General features: G+C 39.2%; 1 protein-coding gene across 1 annotated transcript in view; it reads right to left on the reverse strand.

The window, feature by feature from the left end:
* Positions 1-2,572: 2,572 nt before the first annotated feature.
* Positions 2,573-21,705, reverse strand: part of LOC124622647 (DNA repair protein complementing XP-C cells homolog) — a 73,239-nt gene continuing 54,106 nt past the window's right edge. Inside the window, exons 4-6 of the mRNA XM_047148425.1 lie at positions 20,748-20,916; positions 12,526-12,680; positions 2,573-3,375 (exon numbers count right to left, since the gene is read on the reverse strand). Coding sequence (XP_047004381.1) covers positions 3,136-3,375; positions 12,526-12,680; positions 20,748-20,916 — 564 coding nt within the window. The 3' untranslated portion in view covers positions 2,573-3,135. The remainder of the gene's footprint in view (positions 3,376-12,525; positions 12,681-20,747; positions 20,917-21,705) is intronic.

The following is a 21,705-nucleotide window of genomic DNA, read 5'->3' on the forward strand; positions in this document are numbered from 1 at the left end:
ACATATAGATGAGAATCTTAATTGGAAAACTCATATTTTGGATCTCCTAAAGCAACTAGGTGCAGCAACTTTTGTGATCAGAATAATTGCCAATTCATAGTAATTAGTAAGCTAACATACTTTGTATACTTTCACTCTCTGATGTCATACAGAATAATATTTTGGGGAAACTCAACATTTAGACAAAAAGTATTCACTGCTCAAATGAAAGTGGTTAGAATAATGTGTGGGGTTCATAGTCGCACATCTTGTAGGCATCTTTTAAAAAGATTGGGAATTCTTACAACAGCCTCACAATACATCTAAACACTAATGAAATTTGTTCTCAACAACATGGACTAGTTTAAAAACAACAGTGACATTCATGATTATAATACCATGAAAAAAGAAAGACTTACACTATCCTTTGATCAACCTATCTTTGGCACAGAAAGGGGTAAAATATGCTTCTATAAAATTTTTTGACAAATTAACATATGAAATAAGGTGTCTGACAGACAGCAGTAATAGCTTCAAAAATAAACTGAAATCGTATCTCTTTGACAACTCCTTCTATACCATAGATGAATTCTTGAATAGGAATAAATAAATCTATAAATATAGTACATGCATTTTGTGCCATTTAAGGGAATGGGGTAAATAACAGAAGTATTAATCTTTGTCTCTGTATTGTAATATATGTATATATTAAAAAAATTTTGTTTCATATGTGCATTTCTTGTGCACTTGACACGTTCCACATCATAACGGCTACCCTACCGTGCGATTGATCAATGGAACACGCAACCAACCAACCAACCAACGAAGGGCTGCTCTACAAATTGACTCCTGGAGGTATGTAATGGCCAGGTATTGTTTCATTATTTTATTAGTCTGATGTCACTTACCAATTCCATAATGTAGATATATTTTGAAAGCATGCAGTAACACAATTTGTGAACAAATGCACCATTGTGTCATGCTTTACTAACTAAGGAGCCAGTTCAGTACGTTTCTTTTAGAGACAGTTCACAATAGAGATGTCTGACCAAAGGAAGTACTATTAGAAATTTCTAAGTAACATGAATTGTTGCAACTCACCCTTGTGAATGGATTAAAAAGTATCCTGTAACAGAGATTCAACGGAACTATTCATAGGAATACTGTAACACATTGGATGGAATGTAGATGGTTCTTTTGTTATGTACCTCACATGTTGCTGTCAGCTGACAGAAAGCTTCCTCATACAGATACTTAGCTGTTATGTTTCTGTGCCTAACTCACGGCAATCCCTTCAGCCCATTTGCAACACGTCTTATCATGCATACTTCCTTCATCTCTCCCCTAATCTAGTTTGCTCCACTTCAGACTTAAGTAAACCCCACATCTACTTTTCTTCCGTACTTTTATTCACACAGAAGGAAACTGCACGTGGTCCCACATTTATAATTCACCTCTCATCCTCTGTTCTACTACAGCCTTTCTTTTCTTCCACCATTTTACAATCTTCTCCCTCCCCTCTCCCACTACTATATGTTCCTTTTCTTGTCTGATCCCCTTCACCCTGTCTCAGTCTTCAAATGTTGCTTCTTTTGAAGTACTCATTTTTTGTCACTGTGTGATTCTCATCTTAATTATTTACTTGTTCATTGTTTTCCAAATCCTTATTCTTCACTTTCAAGCACTTCAAGCATACAGGAAGTAGCTTGTTCTCATAAACAAGTCTAGTGTGTCACGAGCCTATGAATGGCTACAACTAAAATGGAAATTAATGTAATTTAGTGGGAAGCTCAGAACCAAGCACTGACCTAACTAAATTTCTACAATACACGGAAAGGATAGGCTGGTAGTCACTATAAAGATGGCACACTGAGTTGCAGATAGGCACAACAAAAAGACTGTCTCAATTTAGCTTTTGGTCAAAGCCTTCTTCAGAAACTAAACAAACATTCATTCATATAAGCAAGCACATTTCATCTACATATGACCGCTGCAGCTCAGACCACAGCTGCCGAATATCATGATCACGTGTATGTCAGGTGTGCATGCTTGTGTGAATGTGTGTGTGTGCGTGTGTGTGTGTGTGTGTGTGTGTGTGTGTGTGTGTGTGTGTGTGTGTGGAGGCGGCTTTGGCTAAAAGCTAAATTGAGACAGTCTTTCCATTGTGCCTGTCTGCAACTCAATGTGTCATCCTCATGGTGACTAGCTGTCTACCCTTTTTCTTATATTGTTGATATTCCAACCTGGAGTTTCCATTGTCTAACTAAATTTCTGTAAGACAAATGACAATCCTAGGCAACACAACTATAATGTACTAACATAAAAATAAAACTGTTCAGCATGTTGCAGAGGAATGAAAAATAGTACAGACATAAACCGCCCTAATTCAGTGGAACAGGAGAGCACACTACTGACAAAAGTGAAGGGTTATTTGTGTCACAAACTGACATCACAATAGTCCCAGGTATGCAATATCTTAACAGTTTTCAGTCATTAAGTGGTAGTGCAGCATATTTTCCTTTGTTGTGCCAAGGCAGAATCCTGTAAGAATCTTGCCAACAGAATTCACACTATACAGATTTCTTTTTTAAAAAAAAAGGGTGTTAATGTATTTTAAAATTTTGATATCATACAATACCTTAACAAAATCACAGCTGCCAGCAGCATTTCACAAACAAAGAAATATGTACATAGTTCACAAATAGTGAATAGTGAATTAGAAAAAGTCTTCTTGGACGAAACAACACAAAGTTGGTGTGAACATGCTTTCGCATATACATAAAAAAAAATCTTAGAAGAAAAAAATTATATCTTAGTACTATTACAGGGAAGCTCAATGTAAGCTATTACAAAATACTGTAAGATTTAAAAATATACGAATACAGGTATAAAATGTGACAACAGGTACTAGCAAATAGTTGAAGTACAGCAATGAAATGATATAATTTGTAAAAAATCTTTGCAGTAGTTTGACCAGAATACACACAAGCTCATGGGAGAAAGTGCAATGGTTCATGCGTGAAAGATGCACTCTATGAATTGTATGATTACTAAAATTTTACAACAAATTGAGCAGAAAATTTTAATGCATTTTGTTGAAAATGTTTCATGACGATGTTACTAATTACTATTTTAACCTCACAAGATCAATTAAATTTAGTCGCACTGTCCCATTTCCCAGTCTGAATCATCAGACTGAACAGTTTTCATTCTTTTAGGCTCTTGGAATCTCTTTGCTTTCTTTGTTTTGGTTTTAGCTGTCTCTTTAACAGGGCCAAAATCATATCTCGCTTTTAATCGTTCTCTTATAAGAAGACCTTTTATCAATCGCCTCCAGTTTCCATAGATCCGTTTTAACCTCTTCTCCTCATAGCGCCTATCTGCCTCCTCTTCTTCCTTAAAACAACAAAAAATAATTATAATACACAAATAAAAAATAAAAAATATTATCTATAAACATTACAGATGTAAAAGGGCAGATGTTTTCAGCAATGAAGTGAATCAAAATTCTGTACAGGAAATATGTAAAAAAATATGCTGTAATTAAAATAAGAATGCTGAAATCTGTAGAAAGCTGGGATACACGGAAAGTGCCTTCATTCTAAACGTGTTAAGAACAGTGGCATCACGAAACACATTACAAAGGGAGAAAGTACACAGCTGAACAAAACAAAGCAGAGGCAGGGTAAGGAAATGATGAGATAAAGGAAAAAGAGGGGGAACAGAACAGAAAGTGAAGGAAAACATTACAGTAGTTATCCTACCACACATTCAGAACATCTATTAAAAGATATATTTCGCATTTCATAATATTAGAGGAAATATTTCTAGGTAATAGCAGCAAAAAAACTAAAGTCAGCAAGTAAGGAGTCCCCAGAAATTAATTCACTTTTTATCTGTTGCCATAAGTACACTGGAGTCAAAAGTCAAAGATCCCACTTACACACATATGTACCGGGTACTTATAATTAGAGTGCAGTTCCTCACGGAGATCCAGTGTAGGCTGTAGTTATCGTATGGAGTGAAACTTGGTAGATATGCTAATGCATTAATGCAGGACAGATTTACAACGGAAAAATTTAGTTCCAACTTTGGCCACCAGGTGCAAATCTGGTGCTGTACCCTGTTTGTATAACAGTATGCATCCACACTGTCATTTAACAAGCCGTAACATGAGTGGACTTTATGGCTACTGAGAAGAGAGACTGTGTGCTGTTAGTGAAACTGTTTTATGAGGATATCTGCGATTAAACTGCCGCACTGAGAATGTGTAACTAACTGAAGGCTCTGAGGAGAGGCCCATGGTATTAAATGTTTTAAAAAAGGTGGTAATGATATTTGAAAACAGAGGTGAGCTTGGTATGGCACCTGGAAATTACTGACAATGTTGCTGTTGCCGCAACTAACCATGTGGCACGTGCTCCGGCTAGTACTAATGCTTGTGCAGTATGACAAGGCACTTTTTACACTATAGGGTGCAGTGAATACACAGTACTACCAAATTTGGGGTACTGTTAAACTGTGTGTTGTGCACAAAAAGACACTGCACTCATCATATGAGGCTGTGTGGTGTGGATTCACAAGCACCTTTACTCTCGGCCCGTTCTTCTTTGAAGAGGAAACAGAGCCTGTCAGGTGTACTGTGACATCTGCATGTTATCGAGACGACCTTTTACAGTACGTGATTCCTGCTTAGGAAGAGCACAACCACGTGGAAACCACAGTTTTCACGCAAGATGGAGCAACATCTCATGTCACTTGCCCAATGAGAGAACTGCTTAATGAACCTTCCACGAACATGTTATCCAGAGGTTTTCCAGATGTGTGGCCTGCAATATCACCTGACCTGAATCCATGCAACTTTTTAGCTCTGCCTCTGGGCAGTCTAAAGAACATGTTTAACCAGAGACATGTTCTGTGTCGACCTGATTTGAAGGCCAGTATACAAGGGCATGTTGCTCAGATTCCACCAGAACTGTTGTGAGCAACTGTTGATCACGTCATTTTTATGGATACAGCATCTCTTTCTGAGCAACTGTTGATCACGTCATTTTTATGGATACAGCATCTCTTTCATGTCTCCATTGCTCATATTTAACAGAATGTGTAAAAAGTGGCCCATAATAAAATCAATATTATGCTTTTCTCATTTGACATTTTCTTCCCGCATCCCATTCCCAATCCATTACACAGGGAAACATTTCTGTACATCTTTATTGCATTCACAGCACCAGACTTGTCCCTGATAGCCAAAATCTAAACCCCCCTTTTTTTTCATGGTATATCATTTCTGCGTTAAAACATTAGAACATCAACAAGGTTTCACTGCCATACAATAATTACAGCCCACACTGGATCTTTATGAGAGCTGCTCTTTAATTATAACCACTTGGTACGACTGACTCTGAAAGCTTGTAAACTTAAATACCTTCATATACGTGTTCTTGGTGAGAATATTCTTACACTATATTTTCAAAAACTGGTTACTTTTGTTCATACAGCAGGCAATATTATGTCTCAGTCTTTCTGTTCGACGTGAGTATGCATCCAGAGTACATCTGCCAATGGCTTATTAAAATGGTCCACAAGCCCGTTCATCAGTGGCTGCTAGGTGTGGTCTCTCTATGCACAATGTAATTACCTCTGACAACAGTCTTGACTCCAATACATGGTGTCCATAAATTATCTTTACATTTTTAAGACTTTGATTACGAAATGCAATTCAATGCTTTTGGACATAGTGCGAAGGGAACCACATCGGAACCAACTACCTGGGCTTGGCATATGGTATTGCAACGGGAAGTGTTCTCCATAAACATGGGGAGGTCACCCACCTGTTTCAGATGTCAATATGGACAACATATAGCAGGCATTTGTCAGGAGACTGGCAAAATCAATGTGTATAGCAGACAGAGTTGGAAATGCCATGATCAACAGTGCACAAAGTCTTCGACGAGACGTTACATCTTTATGTCAACAAGGGGCAGCAGCCAAAGCTGGCTAACACAGCTCAACATGAACAGTTTGCAGTGGGTATACCAGTAAAGTTGGACACTATGATATTTGGAAAAGATTTGTCACTTCAGTAAATCATCCTTTCATGTATCCGGAATACTGCCCATCACAACATCTGTATATAGCATGGACACCTATGGTGGGCAATACTGCATGCGAGCACAATGTACGGCATGCATGCAGTCTGGGGCTCAGCCTGTCTCGGAACAACTTGCTACGCCACAACGTTTCATTTAATGATGTGATATGATCGTTTTTCTTATGGCATGTGGTGCGGTATTTTTCGGTTAGCAGGTTCTCTTCTATTCACGGCCATAGCAGTGTTTATCCATGGCTAATTGCTCTTGGTATGAAGGAAATTCGAAGGTTCTGTGGCTGTTGCAACAGGGCATACATTCAGAAAGGGGCAGCCTAGTGACCTACAAAAACTAAGAGGAAACACAGGGTCAATCTTTTTTCTGAAAAGAGGGATGTGAATTTGTAATGTTTATTATGCAGCTGCAAAATAGCCAGATGCTGCAAATTTGCTGTAGAATGACTTTACGATACCATGCACAACGAATCTGAAGATTAAGCTATCAACGAAAGAGCAAAAAGTAATCATTATCAACAGACGATTCGTATGGGATTAATTAATTTGTACATAATGAACCACTTTGTGCTAAATTTGCAGGCATGGTGCAGGTGACGAAATAGATATTAAAATAGTACATTTTCCAAAATTGCAATAATTTTTGATAGAACTGTATGAAGAGTATGATGGCACTATATATTACAGTGACATTCATTGGATAAGTCTAGGGAGCAAGAATAACTTTTCCATTTAAAACAAACTACTGAATAAAAATGAACTCAGGATCTATAATCAGACTGGGAATGGATTGCAGACATCTCATTTCTAGTGGACACTCTGCACCCTTGAACATCCTCTGAAAAACACTGAAAGACTACGAGAAATTTACTTAATATTTTATGGGGAAAGTGGAAGCATTTAAAAAAAAAAAAAAAAAAAAAAAAAAATTTGGAAATGACAATTTTTGAAAAAACACACTGGCCATTTCCTTTAGCTCTTTGGCATCAAAGAAATGTGAATTTTGAAGAACTCAGTGCAGTGCTTCAAGAATTAAAGGAACAGCTTTCAAAATGTTTTCTCAGAACAGAAAATCTCACATCCGTCTTTGAGCTACTTTTGAGACACTTTGCTGTTTCACTTGAAAGTGCCCCAGTGCAGATGGAACTGAAGGACCTGCAGTGTAAATTTGGTTTAAAATACACATTCTTTTACATTAAAACTGTCCACAAGTTCTATAAAGTTTTCCTCTCAAGAGTTCTCATGTCTCCATAATGAGGCTGCAAAAGTAATATCAGTGTTTCAATCAACATGTGTGTGAAAGTTTGCTTTCAAATGTTTCGTGGTGATTGAACGTAAAATGTGATTCATCTGAAAAGGTCACCTGTCACAATTCCAGCCTATGTCATTGATGAACAGCAATCAGCACAGGTACATGAGCCATGCGCCTGTTGCGGAGACCCGTACACATCGACATTCCCTGAATGGCCACTGAAGAAACACTGCTGGTAGCCCCCTTGGTTCATCTGGTTGATCAGCTGATAAACACTTACATGTCATTTCACCCGTACACGACTCTCCAGCTATCACTCACAGGTCATCTATGGCCTGGGTGCACCACAAATGCCTCGTTGTCACTTTTATATAGCGCTATTTTTCCATGCATGGTACCCTTTAACCATGATGATGCGCAAATTACAAACTTAGCAGTTTTGGAAATACTGCCAGCCTTGGCATGAAAGGCAAAGATCATTCCCTTTTCGACGCCCAATAAATTGCTGTTTCCAGATTACCACATTGACTGCACTGTTTTCCATGTCCCATGGACACGTTTTATATACCCTCCACTGCTAGTGCTGCCACCTGCCATCGGTTAATGGTTTTTGCTTGTTGACATCAAACAGACGGTTGTCACATTACTGTGACTGGACAGTGTATATCTAAGTTTAAAAGTTTTAAGCATTCCATAAGGAACAATGTGGCATGCACAACACTACTGGTGTAATGCAGTTGCAAACCAGCTTAATGTATTCTTTTGTGCTATCCACTGGTAACTGTTCATCAGGATAAGCTGCACAGAGCTTTAGACTTTCAAATTTTCTACTATAGTATAATATGAAGCCAAGGCGCATGAAAGCATTTAATGTTCCTTGTGCGACTGCCCTCAAATGCAGTACATTCGCAGTTTCCTCATCTTCCCACACAGACAGTGAGGCTTGGTAGTGGGGGAAGTGTGCAATCTGCCATGAGATCCACATGCATCTGAGAGCTCTACACATGTGCAGAATTCTTGGCCATTTCCCGTAGACAGGCATCAAAGTGTTTTCATGTTACATATGAAACGGAAAGAGAGGGAGAGTCCCAAGAGCAATGTGTGATGCGGAGTTGTGCACAACTGCATCAATGATGCAGTCTCTTTCGAGAATCTACTGTCATCAATAATGTTTACCTGGGCACATCACAAGAGTTTGCTGTGTCACAGTTGGAGCATACCTGCATCATATTCCAAAAGGACAGAAAAGGATGGGACACCATCTCACTGGTCCCTAAACACTCGGAAATTTCTGGATTGAAAAGTTTATGGGTAGGTGGAGGACGAAGAGGTCTGTCCCACTGCTTGCCATGGTCACTTGATCTTACATCAGTAGACCTCATCCTACGGGATCAGGTGTCCTGAACCAAAGTCGCAGACCTACAGGACTTCATGACATGCATTCACAATGCATTTCAACATGACCAACCTCCATCCCTCCAAGTTCCTGAAAACTGAATAAGGACTGGATGTTGTATGTGCCACTATCGAGTGCACACATTGATGTGTATGAATGAGGAAACAAAACTTTATGAGTTACCTTGTAACATGTTCAAAATCAGTTATTATCTAGAACAGTTTTAAAGATATTGAAGTCTAAAGCTGTAAATTTTCAGATGCATTTTACTTTTCCATGACGACTTGATGCTCAATGATTAAAATTGTGTCTTCTGAAAGAGACTGTTGCTTTCTGAAACCTCAGCAGTTACACCGTCTTGATGACAACACATGATGTGAGATAGTGAGTGCTGCTTTTCATCATTTTTTTTCCCAACCGTTAACTTGGGAAACCACCCTCAAAGGTCAATTTCAAAATGCTGAAATGGAGCAAATGCAGGACGAATTGGTACCAGATATCCTGGGGCTTCTGAGTCACATGCTTCTATTACTGTCATTCTGTACATCAGTAGAGATCTGGCCAACAATTCTATCAATGATATTCGCAAATTCCATATGACTTGACAAAAGATTGTTATGACAATACTTCAGTATTACTGACCACGAATGACCAGGGATAATGAGCAACTATTTCCATGGCATTTGTTCATTATTTTCTCTCCATATATTAATCTGAGTTTTGTCTTGACAACTGCTTCCTTCTCTAACGCCTATACAATCTTCTGTAATGCTGTATTTTCTGCTTGTTCAGCTGCAAAGTTCACTAATGCAGTTATGTGTAGGATACCACCTGTGCTGTAATATTACAACAACGGATTCCGTGAAGGGTAATCTACACCCTTGCATGTGTGTCCAGTTTTGCATATTACGAGGGGTAGCCATAAAGTTTTAGTTATTACTGTGGGGAAAAAAATAAAAAATAAAAATAATTAGGCAGCTAAAGAAGTCATCTGGATTAATCTGACACAGCTGCAGTGTTTCCTCTGTTGCAGCGTTGTTCCCCTCCAAATGAAGATAACTAATTACTACCTGATACTCAACTAAATGAGCTATGTCATTCTAATTTGGCTTCATTAGTGGCATGATACAATACTGTGGCATCGGAATCTCATGTGCACCCAGACTGCGGACAAACAATAAATGTCTGAAGGGATTGGGAGAAGACAGTGTTAATCCTTCCAGAGCGTCGTTTTCAATTAAGACACATCATATGTGGGTGAAATTCAAAGACAAGGACATAAATATAACAGGGCAAAACAATTTACAATGCAGGCAGTTCTTTCTAGTGGTATACACGGAACTACTTGGTACCAACATGCTGTACGCTTGAAAACAGAACAGATTGTGTGATAAGACAAATCTTCACTGAATTTTGGGTTAGCACTTTTCTTCAATCAACCGTTCAATTACACAAATTTATTTTTCGAAGTTATAATTTACTGAATATCTCTCAAACTGTGAAGGCATATTCCTAAGGCCTCAGTACCCATCTTGCCAATCACCCTGATGGTCCCTTCAAACTTGTTAGCCTGCAGTGTTGATGGTCAAAGAGTGGTTGGTCTGCCATATAAATAGAATTGAAATGTACTGATTGCCCAGACAACTGCAACTATTTTTCAATCAAAGAGTTATTCTTTTGTGTACTTAGAGTATTCTGGAAGTGAGAGCAATCGCTTTTTCAACACCTTCCTTGATATGTATTTGCAAAACACACTAATCCCACAACCACTAGTGTCAATATGTAATTCCACCTTGGCATTCTCTTCCAAAATTGAAAGCACTGGTGTAAATGTCATCTCCTCCTCAAGGCTACAAACAGGCCTTTCTGGCCACTCACTGTAGTAATAATAATAATGATGATAATAAATTAAAACACAAAGAGGTGACTTCTTGCAGTAGTTCCTGCAGAGACGAGCTTTACAAGCGATATCGTTTTAAAGCATCTATAGTATGAGCCAATTCCAAAGAAGTTTCTCACATGAGCAATATAGTGAGTGACAGCTACTGGGACACATTGACATGTTTACCAGAAGTCAGCTGTAGTTACGTGCAATTTCCTGCTGTGTACAAAATGACCCTGTTTGACATCTTGTGGCATATATTCATCACATACAATTTCTCCATCTTTACAGTGGCACACACTGTGTCCAGGAAATAATGCAAAGCTGTCCTCAGTACACCAAATGCCCATTTTTCTGGATGGCAATGGAACTGGTTACGGAACTGACAAACTTAGTGTTGCATGATAGTTGTGACATAAATGTGGGGATTCTAACTTCACTTCTCAGTGTTGGTATGCCTATTAAGAGATCAGTGCCAACGAATAACAAATCTCTTCTAAAATTAGTGATACTATCAGCTCCTGACTGGGCTCAAAACTGAAAGCTGCTACTTCTGGCTGTCTCTGTTTGACATTAAAATATGGTTTTCCCACATTAGCGTTGTAAGGTGTTTATGATCTTCCATGAGTACCATCAGTATGGCATGCAGAAGCTTGTCAAACTCTTTATCATAATGTTTTCTGGTGCAATGACTGTGTATGCTACCACCAACTGATGAAGACTTCTGTTGTGGTGAGATCCTTCAAACGAAGCACTTGATACTCATCTCCTGTCATACACCATGTCCTTCATTAGAAACGTTTTCGGCTTCTAGTATAATCATGTTCACCGTGTGATACAGCACCAAAACATACATACACAGATTACTTATCAATGGCTAATCTGTCATTGGCACTGTCTATAGTTGTTTGGCAGTGTGGAGTTGCTGCCAGGTGTCGCCAAACATGGTATTAATTTTTTACTGAATCTGTTAAGCCATTTTGTCAGATTCTGTCCAGCAACTTTGAATGGATGCCTGATAAGCATATGTCACATTAATGTTTTAGTATCATACATTGACAATCCTATGAGAAATGCACTGTTTGTACTTGGGTTCCTGCCCATTTAAGGGATAGCTTTTGTGTAGCCCCATCATACTCACAGTGATGTTGTTGTTTGAAATACCTGGTGTCACCACCAAATTAACACAGAATCTGGAATCGAGTTCCAGTTATGAGAGCAGAGTTGTCAACACGCTTTCACACAGGAAGTATGTTTACTGATTGCACACAAAACTGACTTGCCTGCCTCAGTAGAGGCATAACATAACATTCAACGTAAATAAAATATTTTAGCAAATTTCAATAATCCATGAATAATTAAGACCCAGAACCTTCCAAAAATTATAAACGTTGAAAATAATTTCAGGAGGCAGGAATCAAGCTAGTGACATGCACATTACCAACCATCAACTGTAATCAGTACATTATGGCAGGCAATGAATAGTTCAGTACAATGCCATGTACTGGGCATCATGAAAACATTTGGGAAATTTGGGCTTGAGGGTGTCACACATGGCCCAGCAACTTACAGAGTGAAGATGTATATATAGATCCACCCTTCCCCCACCGTAATGACACAGAAGGATTCGACAAACAACAAAACTATTAGTGACCTGTCATCACATGAGATCACTGTTTTAAGAATGATGAAATATGGGACTTGCATAGTAATAGATGCAGAGATCACTCTGCAATAACCATCAAGGACATAATAGCACTATTTTATACATTTTGGTCAATCTGATGAAAATTTAAAATATATTCAAAATTAATTACAATACTTTTGAAGATTGACACCTAGATAATAGCAGTCTTTGCAAAAAGTCCATAATAATATTCTGGAAAATAATTTTAATATATTGGACTCACTGCTTGCCATGCTTCAGCCAGCACATCTTTGTACTCTTCGCAGACTACGAATCCGTCATAAACAGGATGACTTGCTCCACAGTGGAAATCAAAACCAATTACTGCTGGAGCACAATCTATCTGCAATTTTCTGGCTACGCGATTCAAACCTGGAACTGAGATGTTAATTTTGTTAGATCTCTAGATTTACTAAACAAATTAAAAAGATAAAACCTGCTTGCATAGTGGAACACATTACACTGTATCACATGTGCACACAAGCTTCAGAGTAACATTCTGTACATGAACTCAATTTAAGCATAAAATATTAGAATTTTGTATGTAACCTTCACTATATAATGGCGTTTTCAATGAAATTAACTTGTGTGAAAAATCAGACCAGTGTGACTGACATGCAGATCTTTGCTGTCCATAGTAACGCTTCCACAACAGAGACCAGAAAAGGATAAGTAGAGAACAAAGAAGCACGCAGTGTTAATCTGTCAGGAATGTTTGTGTAAGTTCCTGATGATTTCAGAAAAGATGAGAAGGCTGTATTGTTTATTATGACTTAAAATACTCTTTATACCTCTCTACTGCAGTGTCTTGCAACATGTGTAAGAGCGACTGTTCATCAAACTTACTTTTTTCAAGCAAACAAACACAGTTACTGTGTTTCTACCTTGTATATTTTACTCTCAAGAGTCTATTCAGACAATGTCTGTTCCACATGACAGCTCCTTTTTTGATCTTCTTCTACACAGATACTCCGCAATGAACTGTACAGTGCATGGCAGAGAGAACACCATACACTACAAGTCATTTCCTTTCCCATTACACTTGCAATTACAACTAGAAAAAAACAACTGTCTATAAGCCTCTGTATGAGCTCTAATTTCTTATATCTTCGTGGCCCTTACACGCAATCCTTGTTGTAGGCAGTAGAATCACTCTACTCTCAGCTTCAAATACTGGCTCGCTAAATTTTCCCAATAGTGCTACTAATAGTGCTACTTTTATTTTGGTGTGGGCCTATCACTGAGTTACTTCGCAAACTATTTGTTATTTCCTAAAACTGATTTATCATCGTCAATCATTTTCAATTAAAATGGCAAGAGAAAGTCATTTATAGAGCAAAATTTACAGAATTTCATAAGATGAGAGTGAAGCAGATGATTCTGACTTCAAAATAAACAGTGATCATGACAGTAATACTGAAATATGTGGTGGCGAAGATAAAGATGTTCAGCCTTCTGCCAGCACCGATGCCCCTAGTGTTGGTGACTCAAGTACAATTCCTGTGATCGACTCGTGAACATCACCCAAGCACTTTTATAAAGGAAGGAAAGGAGCAACTAAATGGAGAAAAACTTGTTTCCAACAAAGCATTCGAACAAGACATCACAAAATAGTTATTGTGCATTGGCCTGGAAGTATACGAGCTGTCACAAGTGCACACTATGTGATCAAAAAGTATCCGAACACCTGGCTGAAAATTACTTACAAGTTTGTGGCGCCCTCCATCGGTAATGCTGGAATTCAATATGGTGTTGGCCCACCCTCAGCCTCGATGACAGCTTCCACTCTTGCAGGCATACGTTCAATCGGGTGCTGGAAGGTTTCTTGGGGAATGGCAGCCCATTCTTCACAAAGCGCTGATGTCGGTCGGTGAGGCCTGGTACAAAGTTGGCGTTCCAAAACATCCAAAGGTGTTCTATAGGATTCAGGTCAGGACTCTGTGCAGGCCAGTCCATTACAGGGATGTTGCTATCGTGTAACCAATCCGCCACAGGCCGTACATTATAAACAGATGCTGAACTGTGTTGAAAGATGTAACTGCCATCCCCGAATTGCTCTTCAACAGTGGGAAGCAAAAAGTTGCTCAAAACATCAATCTAGGCCTGTGCTGCGATAGTGCCACGCAAAACAACAAGGAGTGTAAGTCCCCTCCATGAAAAACACATCCACACCATACCACCACCACCTCCGAATTTTACTGTTGGCACTACACACGCTGGCATATGACGTTCACCGAGCATTCGCCATACCCACACTTAGCCATCGGATCACTACACTGTGTGCCGTGACTGTTCACTCCACACAACCTTTTTCCACTGTTCAATTGTCCAATGTTTACGCTCCTTACACCAAGTGAGGCGGCGTTTGGCATTTACTGGCGTGATGTATGGCTTTTGAGCAGCCGCTTGACCATGACATCCAAGTTTTCTCACCTCCTGCATAACTGTCACAGTACTTGCAGTGGATCCTGATGCAGTTTGGAATTCCTGTGTGAAGTCTGCCTATTACACATTACAGCCCTCTTCAATTGTCGGCAGTCTCTGTCAGTCAACAGATGATGTTGGACTGTACACTTTTGTGCTGTACGCGCTCTGCAAGTTTCTACTTTACTATCACATTGGAAACAGTGGACCAACGAATGTTTGGGAGTGTGGAAATCTCACGTACAGACGCATGACACAAGTGACAACCAATCACCTAACCGCATTCGAAGTCTGCGAGTTCCACGGAGCGCCCCACTCTGCTCTCTCACAATGTCTAATGACTACTGGGGTCGCTGATATGGAGTACCTGGCAGTAGGTGGCAGCACAATGCACTTAATATGAAAAACATATGTTTTTGGTGGTGTCCGGATACTTTTGATCACATAGTGTACATCCACTGTTAGAATAATGGCAGGTATTTTTTAGCAATCCACTGATTGATTTAGTTCTTGAATGAGCCAATACCTATACTGATTCAGTTCAAAGCAAATATACCAGTGACCCAAATATGGCTAGACCTACAATTTTTGATCAACTGAGGGCATATTTTGGCTTGCTTTACTTAGCTGGAACATTGCATGGTGATAAAAAGAATATTGAAGACTTTTGGAATACAGATGGTACCAGAATAGAAATTTTTACAAGCAATTATGTCTCTGAAAAGGTTCAGAATTTTGTATCATTGTATCAGTTGTAACAATATTCATACATGGGAAGAAAGAAAAGCACATAATACTCTTGCTGCCATAAAATCAATTCTTGATATGTTTATCTCAAACGGCAATGCATATTTTGCTCTGTCAGGAAATACTGCTTTGGATGAAATACTCACTCCATACAGAGGCAGGTGCAGGTTCAGAATGTGTATCCCAAATAAATCTGCCAAGCAGGGGATCAAAGTTTTCATCCTTGCTTGTTCTAAAATGTAATATGTAAAATATTTAGAAGTCTATGCAGGTGCACAACCACAAGGATCGTACAAGGTCAGTAATAAGGCAGACACTGTTGTTTTGCATCTTTTAGACACACAACACCAACAACAACAAAAAGGCCTGCAAGAAATCTGACAACAGACAACTGGTTTACATCTTACCCAACCGTCAAAAAAGTACTACAAGAAAAGAATATTACTGTTGTTGGTATGTTTAAAAGAAGCTGAAATTTCAGTTGAGTTTTTACCCAAAAATTCTAAAAAGGGTACTCAAGTAAGTTTGGATTTCAGGAAGACGTCACATTACTTTCATATGTACCAAAATGAAACAAATCCGTACTGCTTATTTCCTCAATGCATCATGATGATGAAACAAAGTGACAGCAGCAGTAGTGGAGGGGGGGGGGGGGGTGAAGGACACATATCTAACAACATACTACAACAAAACAAAGGGCCGAGTAGAGGATGTTGATGCTATGTGTGGTGCGTAAACTGTTGCTAGAGGGGCAATACAGTGGCCTCTCCTTTCAGTTGTTGAACACTGCATCTCTCAGTGGTTACATTGTATTCAAGGCAAACAAATGTTTTAGTTGGAAGACAATACCTCAGAACACCACACTTGACAATACAACCAGTGAAAAGGGGAAGATGCTACAAATGCTAGAACAGCAAAACTAAATACTTTCGCAAAGTCTGCAAGGTGTGGTTATGCTTGGTGCACACTGAAATGGTCTGTGGCAACTGTTTTGAAAAATGATGTTTTAGAGGACAGTATCTCAAAAACTGTTCATTATATTCACAATTTCTATTTACATAATGAAAATTCAACATTTTTTATTCTTAGTTCTTATTCTCATTTATATAGTATTTCAATCAAATTTACTTGTATTTCCAGTATTATTATTTAGTGTATGGCTAATACAGACATATCATGAAATTAAATTATATATACATATGTACATATTGACACACAAGAAACTTAAGTTTGTCTTTACAACTGAATATCCAGTCCTTCAATCCAGCGCACTGCATCTGGAGTTGCTAGCAGGAAGTCCTCTTTGGCGCCGTAATAGGCTCGAATCCTTCGTTCACTGACAATGTGGTGAACAGTCTGGTATGTAGCCCCACAGTCACAGGCTGGATCAGGCAGCTTCTTCCACTTTTTAAAGAGAGCATCCCTGCACTGGCCATGGCCGGTACGGATTCTGTTGAGAGTAGTCCAGGTCTTGCGTGGTAGGTCGAATCCACTTGGAAGTTTAGCACCCGAGAAGATGTTATGCAGATGCACATCTGTCACTGCTTCCCACCGACCTTTCCATTCTTCAAGAGGCTTGAAATCCTTAGCAACCATGTCAGCAGCATCGCATGGAGTTGGATAGCGTGATTTCAGTCTCTTACGATTTAAAAGTGGCAGGTCGCTATGCACAGGTAGGTTAGAATTCCTGGAGATCTTGTGGTATTTTCTCATAAGAGCAGTACATCTACGTAGATCGGGAGGCATCATACCGGTTAACAGTGGAAGCCAATAAACTGGATCTGACTGTGCCAGATATTATGCACATTGTCGTATTCAGCAGGGTATCAACAAGCCTTTTATGTCCAAACAGGTGCACAATACTCAGCACTTGAGTACACCAAGCCCAGAGCTGAAGATGTCACGGTGGTTGCTGGAGATCCCTAGGCAGTTCCGCTTAGCTTACTGAGGACGTTGTTTCGAGTCCTCAACTTTTGAGCTAAGTTAAGAAGGTGTTGTTTGAAGCATAGAGTACAATCCAAGATTAACAAGAAACATTGGACCAACTATCAGAGTCCTTCAACTGAATGTATTTCCAGTTACTTATATTTAGTACTACACAGAAGTAAGTTTTTCAGGATTTGTTTTGACAATTATTGTACAATTCAAAAAATTAAAATAATGTCACTATAGCACTTAGTACTGCCTGAACAAAATAAAAATTCATCATTTGATGTAAATATACTGTCTGTCACTTGTTTTAAGTGTTTTATTTATTGGGTCCCACACACCCAGCCCAACCGTTCTTGAAACTATTTTCTGCCTGACCATTCTAGAGTCAAACAATGTGACTGTGCCAAGCAGGACACTACTAGTGTTGTATTCACACATTACAGGTTTGTTTTTCCAATTTATCCACATTGACACTCATTTTTCTACATTTAGAGCCATCTGCCATCCATCACAACTAGAAATTTTATCCAACTCATCTTGTATCTCCATAGAATCACTGCAAACAACCACAGATTGCTGCCCACCCTACCTGCCAAATCATTTCCGTATACAGAGAATAATACCAGTTTAATCACATTTCACTGGAACACTCCTGACAATACCCTTGTCTCTGATGAACACTTGTCGTTGAGGACAAGATACTGGGTTCTATTATTTAAGAAGTCTCCCAGCTACGCACATACCTGTGAACCTATTCCATATGCTCGTACCTTCTTTAACAGCCTGCAAGGGGGTACTGTGTCAAACACTCTCTGGAAATCTAGAATTATGGAATCTGCCTGTTGCCTTTCATCTGTGGTTCACTTAATTTGATTGATGTTTTGTTATACTATCTGGAGTATGCCCTTTGAAAGGATTTTGTGAAGAACAGGCAACAGAAAAATTCCTCTGTGCTGATGACAGTTAGATCCACCTTCCCTGCCACTGAATCAGATGGTACTACCAGCTATACCAGGCATCAAAATTATTATAAGTTGTTCATGGAGTTCTCATTTCTTGCACAGTACCATCTAGCAATTGGAATTAAATGGCTCCTAGTACTTCATAGGGCATAACACAATGGAAGCAACACATTCACAATTTATTTAATGTCACACTCACCCGTAATAACTGCTGTAGGTTTGTTGTTTCTCTGTTCTCAGACAAAAACACCGTATAAAACATTCAAATATTAAGGTGCATTATTTATATTCATTGGGTTGGTCGATTTTAAAAGGAATATTTTCATTCCCTAAGGAATATTTTCATTCCCTCTATATCAATCCTTGAAGTGATAAGTTAAGACTTATTTTACACTGCCACAGCAATGATATCTTTATTTTTACACTAGCTTTTTACCTGTGACTTTGCCAGTGTACTCTTGTGCCACATATATCGCACACATATAAGTGGTCTTTCCTTTTATCTACCTCCCCTTCTGTTTTTCTCCCTCCTCTTCCATTAGCTTCATTACACAACCCCCACTTTTCACCTTCCCACTACCCCTACCTATCTTCCACCCACCTTCTACTCTCTATTTTCCTTGTCCATTCATTCCTCCCCTTCTCCTTGTCTATCCCCTGCTCTCCCTTTTCCTGTCAATCCCCTCCTCTCTGTTTCTCCATCTTCACCTTCATCTATCTCCTCAATTGCACTACCACTCTGTTGAACTCCTACGTCACTCCATTTTCAACTGCGACCCCACCGCAATAGGAAGCAAGTGGTTCTTACTACACTGTATTTCTTTCCAGACAGTAAGTGATGTGTGTACCAAGTATAGTTGAAATCAATTCAGAGGCTGAAGAAGAGATGTGGAACATACTGTAGCAAAGCAGCAAGTACCAAATTTGTCATAAAAGTCTGTAAATTACTCAACTGATAGTATTTTCCAGTAAAGGTATTTCATTCATTCCAAGCAATTTTGAATTCATGACATCATCATCCAGACATGAGTTGACAGTAATCTGAATCCATTTTAGCAGACTAATAATTTCTTTCATGGGATAAAATTTTATTGATTATGAAAAACAAGTTCTTGAAGTTTATTTAGAATAGAAAATGTTTAGTTAGTAATTGCATGCCATAATTTATCTGTTTAATATAAAGGTGTTTTGATTTTTGTAATCACGTAAAAAGTGTGAATTTATGTGCAGCTTTTACTCTTAGTCGAGTCACCACTTAGAGTGCTAAAAGTGCGCGTTTACAGTTTGCTGATCGGTGCGGTGAATTTCATTTTGTGATTTTGAGCCGAATAGACACAAATCCAGTTTTATTTAGACTCTACGCGAGATAGACACATCACGTTATTACAAAAAGTCATTTAGCCCACCAGGGAAAATTGAAACCTGCGTGCTCAATTCGAAATACACTAGCGCGTGATTGAGCTTTCCATTAAATCGCGTATAATAACTGCAATGCATGAAGTTTGAAATCACTTTTCAAGACAAATACTGATTTTTGATAAAAAGAACCGAAAATTTATTCAAAATATCGAGGTTCTGTTTTAATTAGGACACATATCACCTTGTTTATCACGTTGCTTAGCAACACTGTACTGCAAATCAATTCATTCATTAGGACGATTTGCAACATAATAAGTCCCATTACACATACAAACTGTTACAAGGAATTTGCTGATCGAATGAGAGTGAAGTGCGTTCTTTTCCAGAAATGCCAATAAACCAGCGGTTTCAAAGTTAAATTACCAACTGTTGTGTGACTTCATTGATACCTACCATCCCTCTCTGTCAATCCCCCCCACACCCCATCCATCTGTTCCTCGCCCCTCTCTCTGCCCATCGTCTATCTGTCATTCTGCTTGTCACATACGTTTTATAGTGGTTTATGTTTATGTCACTGTAGTGTCCATAAGGTTGATATGAGCAATAAATAGCATTTTGTCTACATAATTTTTTCAGCATCGAGTCAGATGCCGAATCTGTACTTGTTCATTGAGCAATCCCCAGTACTGTCAGTTGCCCAACAGAGAAAACAATATGATCATGTTGTGTGAGAAATGAGAGGGGGCAGAGGGAGAGGGGGAGGGGGAGGGAGTGAGGGGGAGGGGAGGGGGGGGGGGGGGGAGAGAGAGAGAGAGAGAGAGAGAGAGAGAGAGCACCACAACATATTCCTAGCATTATTCGGCAACCCTGTTGTGTGTACATTGCATTAGTATAAACAGGATATAACTCCAGTATAATGCCCCGCATGAATTATTATGTCTGCTAAAATTTGTCTGAATTACTATTAGTGTTAGGCACTAAATATTTCCTGGCAATTTCTGGGTGTGTTTAACTTACTTACTTTGCATGTGGACAGTGCCTCCAGGCAGCATACTTGGTTTGAACAGTTCCACATTGCCATATGCATTCCTTGGAACCTTGCCATCAACCGCAGTTGGTGGGACATAGTCTTCAACTTGCCACGGCCCAAAGATTTCAAGTGGGATATCTTTGACCACTTTACCACTCATCTAATAACAAACAGATGACAATGAAATATTAGAAAAATGATCTTGAACTGTAAAACTACGACTAGAAACAAGTATATCATCAACTATTCCACAGCATTGTATTAGTATTACAAGCAACAGACAACTGCTGTAACTACATCAACATGAAATCTAGTACAGATCTCAAATTCTTAAAATGACATAGACAAAAAATATGATAACACTAGTTCTACGAGGGCAGTTCAATAAGTAATGCAACACATTTTTTTTCTCGGCCAATTTTGGTTGAAAAAACCGGAAATTTCTTGTGGAATATTTTCAAACATTCCCGCTTCGTCTCGTATAGTTTCATTGACTTCCGACAAGTGGCAGCGCTGTACGGAGCTGTTAAAATGGCGTCTGTAACGGATGTGCGTTGCAAACAACGGGCAGTGATCGAGTTTCTTTTGGCGGAAAACCAGGGCATCTCAGATATTCATAGGCGCTTGCAGAATGTCTACGGTGATCTGGCAGTGGACAAAAGCACGGTGAGTCGTTGGGCAAAGCGTGTGTCATCATTGCCGCAAGGTCAAGCAAGACTGTCTGATCTCCCGCGTGTGGGCCGGCCATGCACAGCTGTGACTCCTGCAATGGCGGAGCGTGCGAACACACTCGTTCGAGATGATCGACGGATCACTATCAATCAACTCAGTACTCAACTTGACATCTCTGTTGGTAGTGCTGTCACAATTGTTCACCAGTTGGGATATTCAAAGGTTTGTTCCCGCTGGGTCCCTCGTTGTCTAACCGACCAGTGGAATGGTACCGTGC

Source organism: Schistocerca americana, chromosome 7, assembly GCF_021461395.2.
Source record: "Schistocerca americana isolate TAMUIC-IGC-003095 chromosome 7, iqSchAmer2.1, whole genome shotgun sequence".
Lineage (NCBI taxonomy): Eukaryota > Metazoa > Arthropoda > Insecta > Orthoptera > Acrididae > Schistocerca > Schistocerca americana.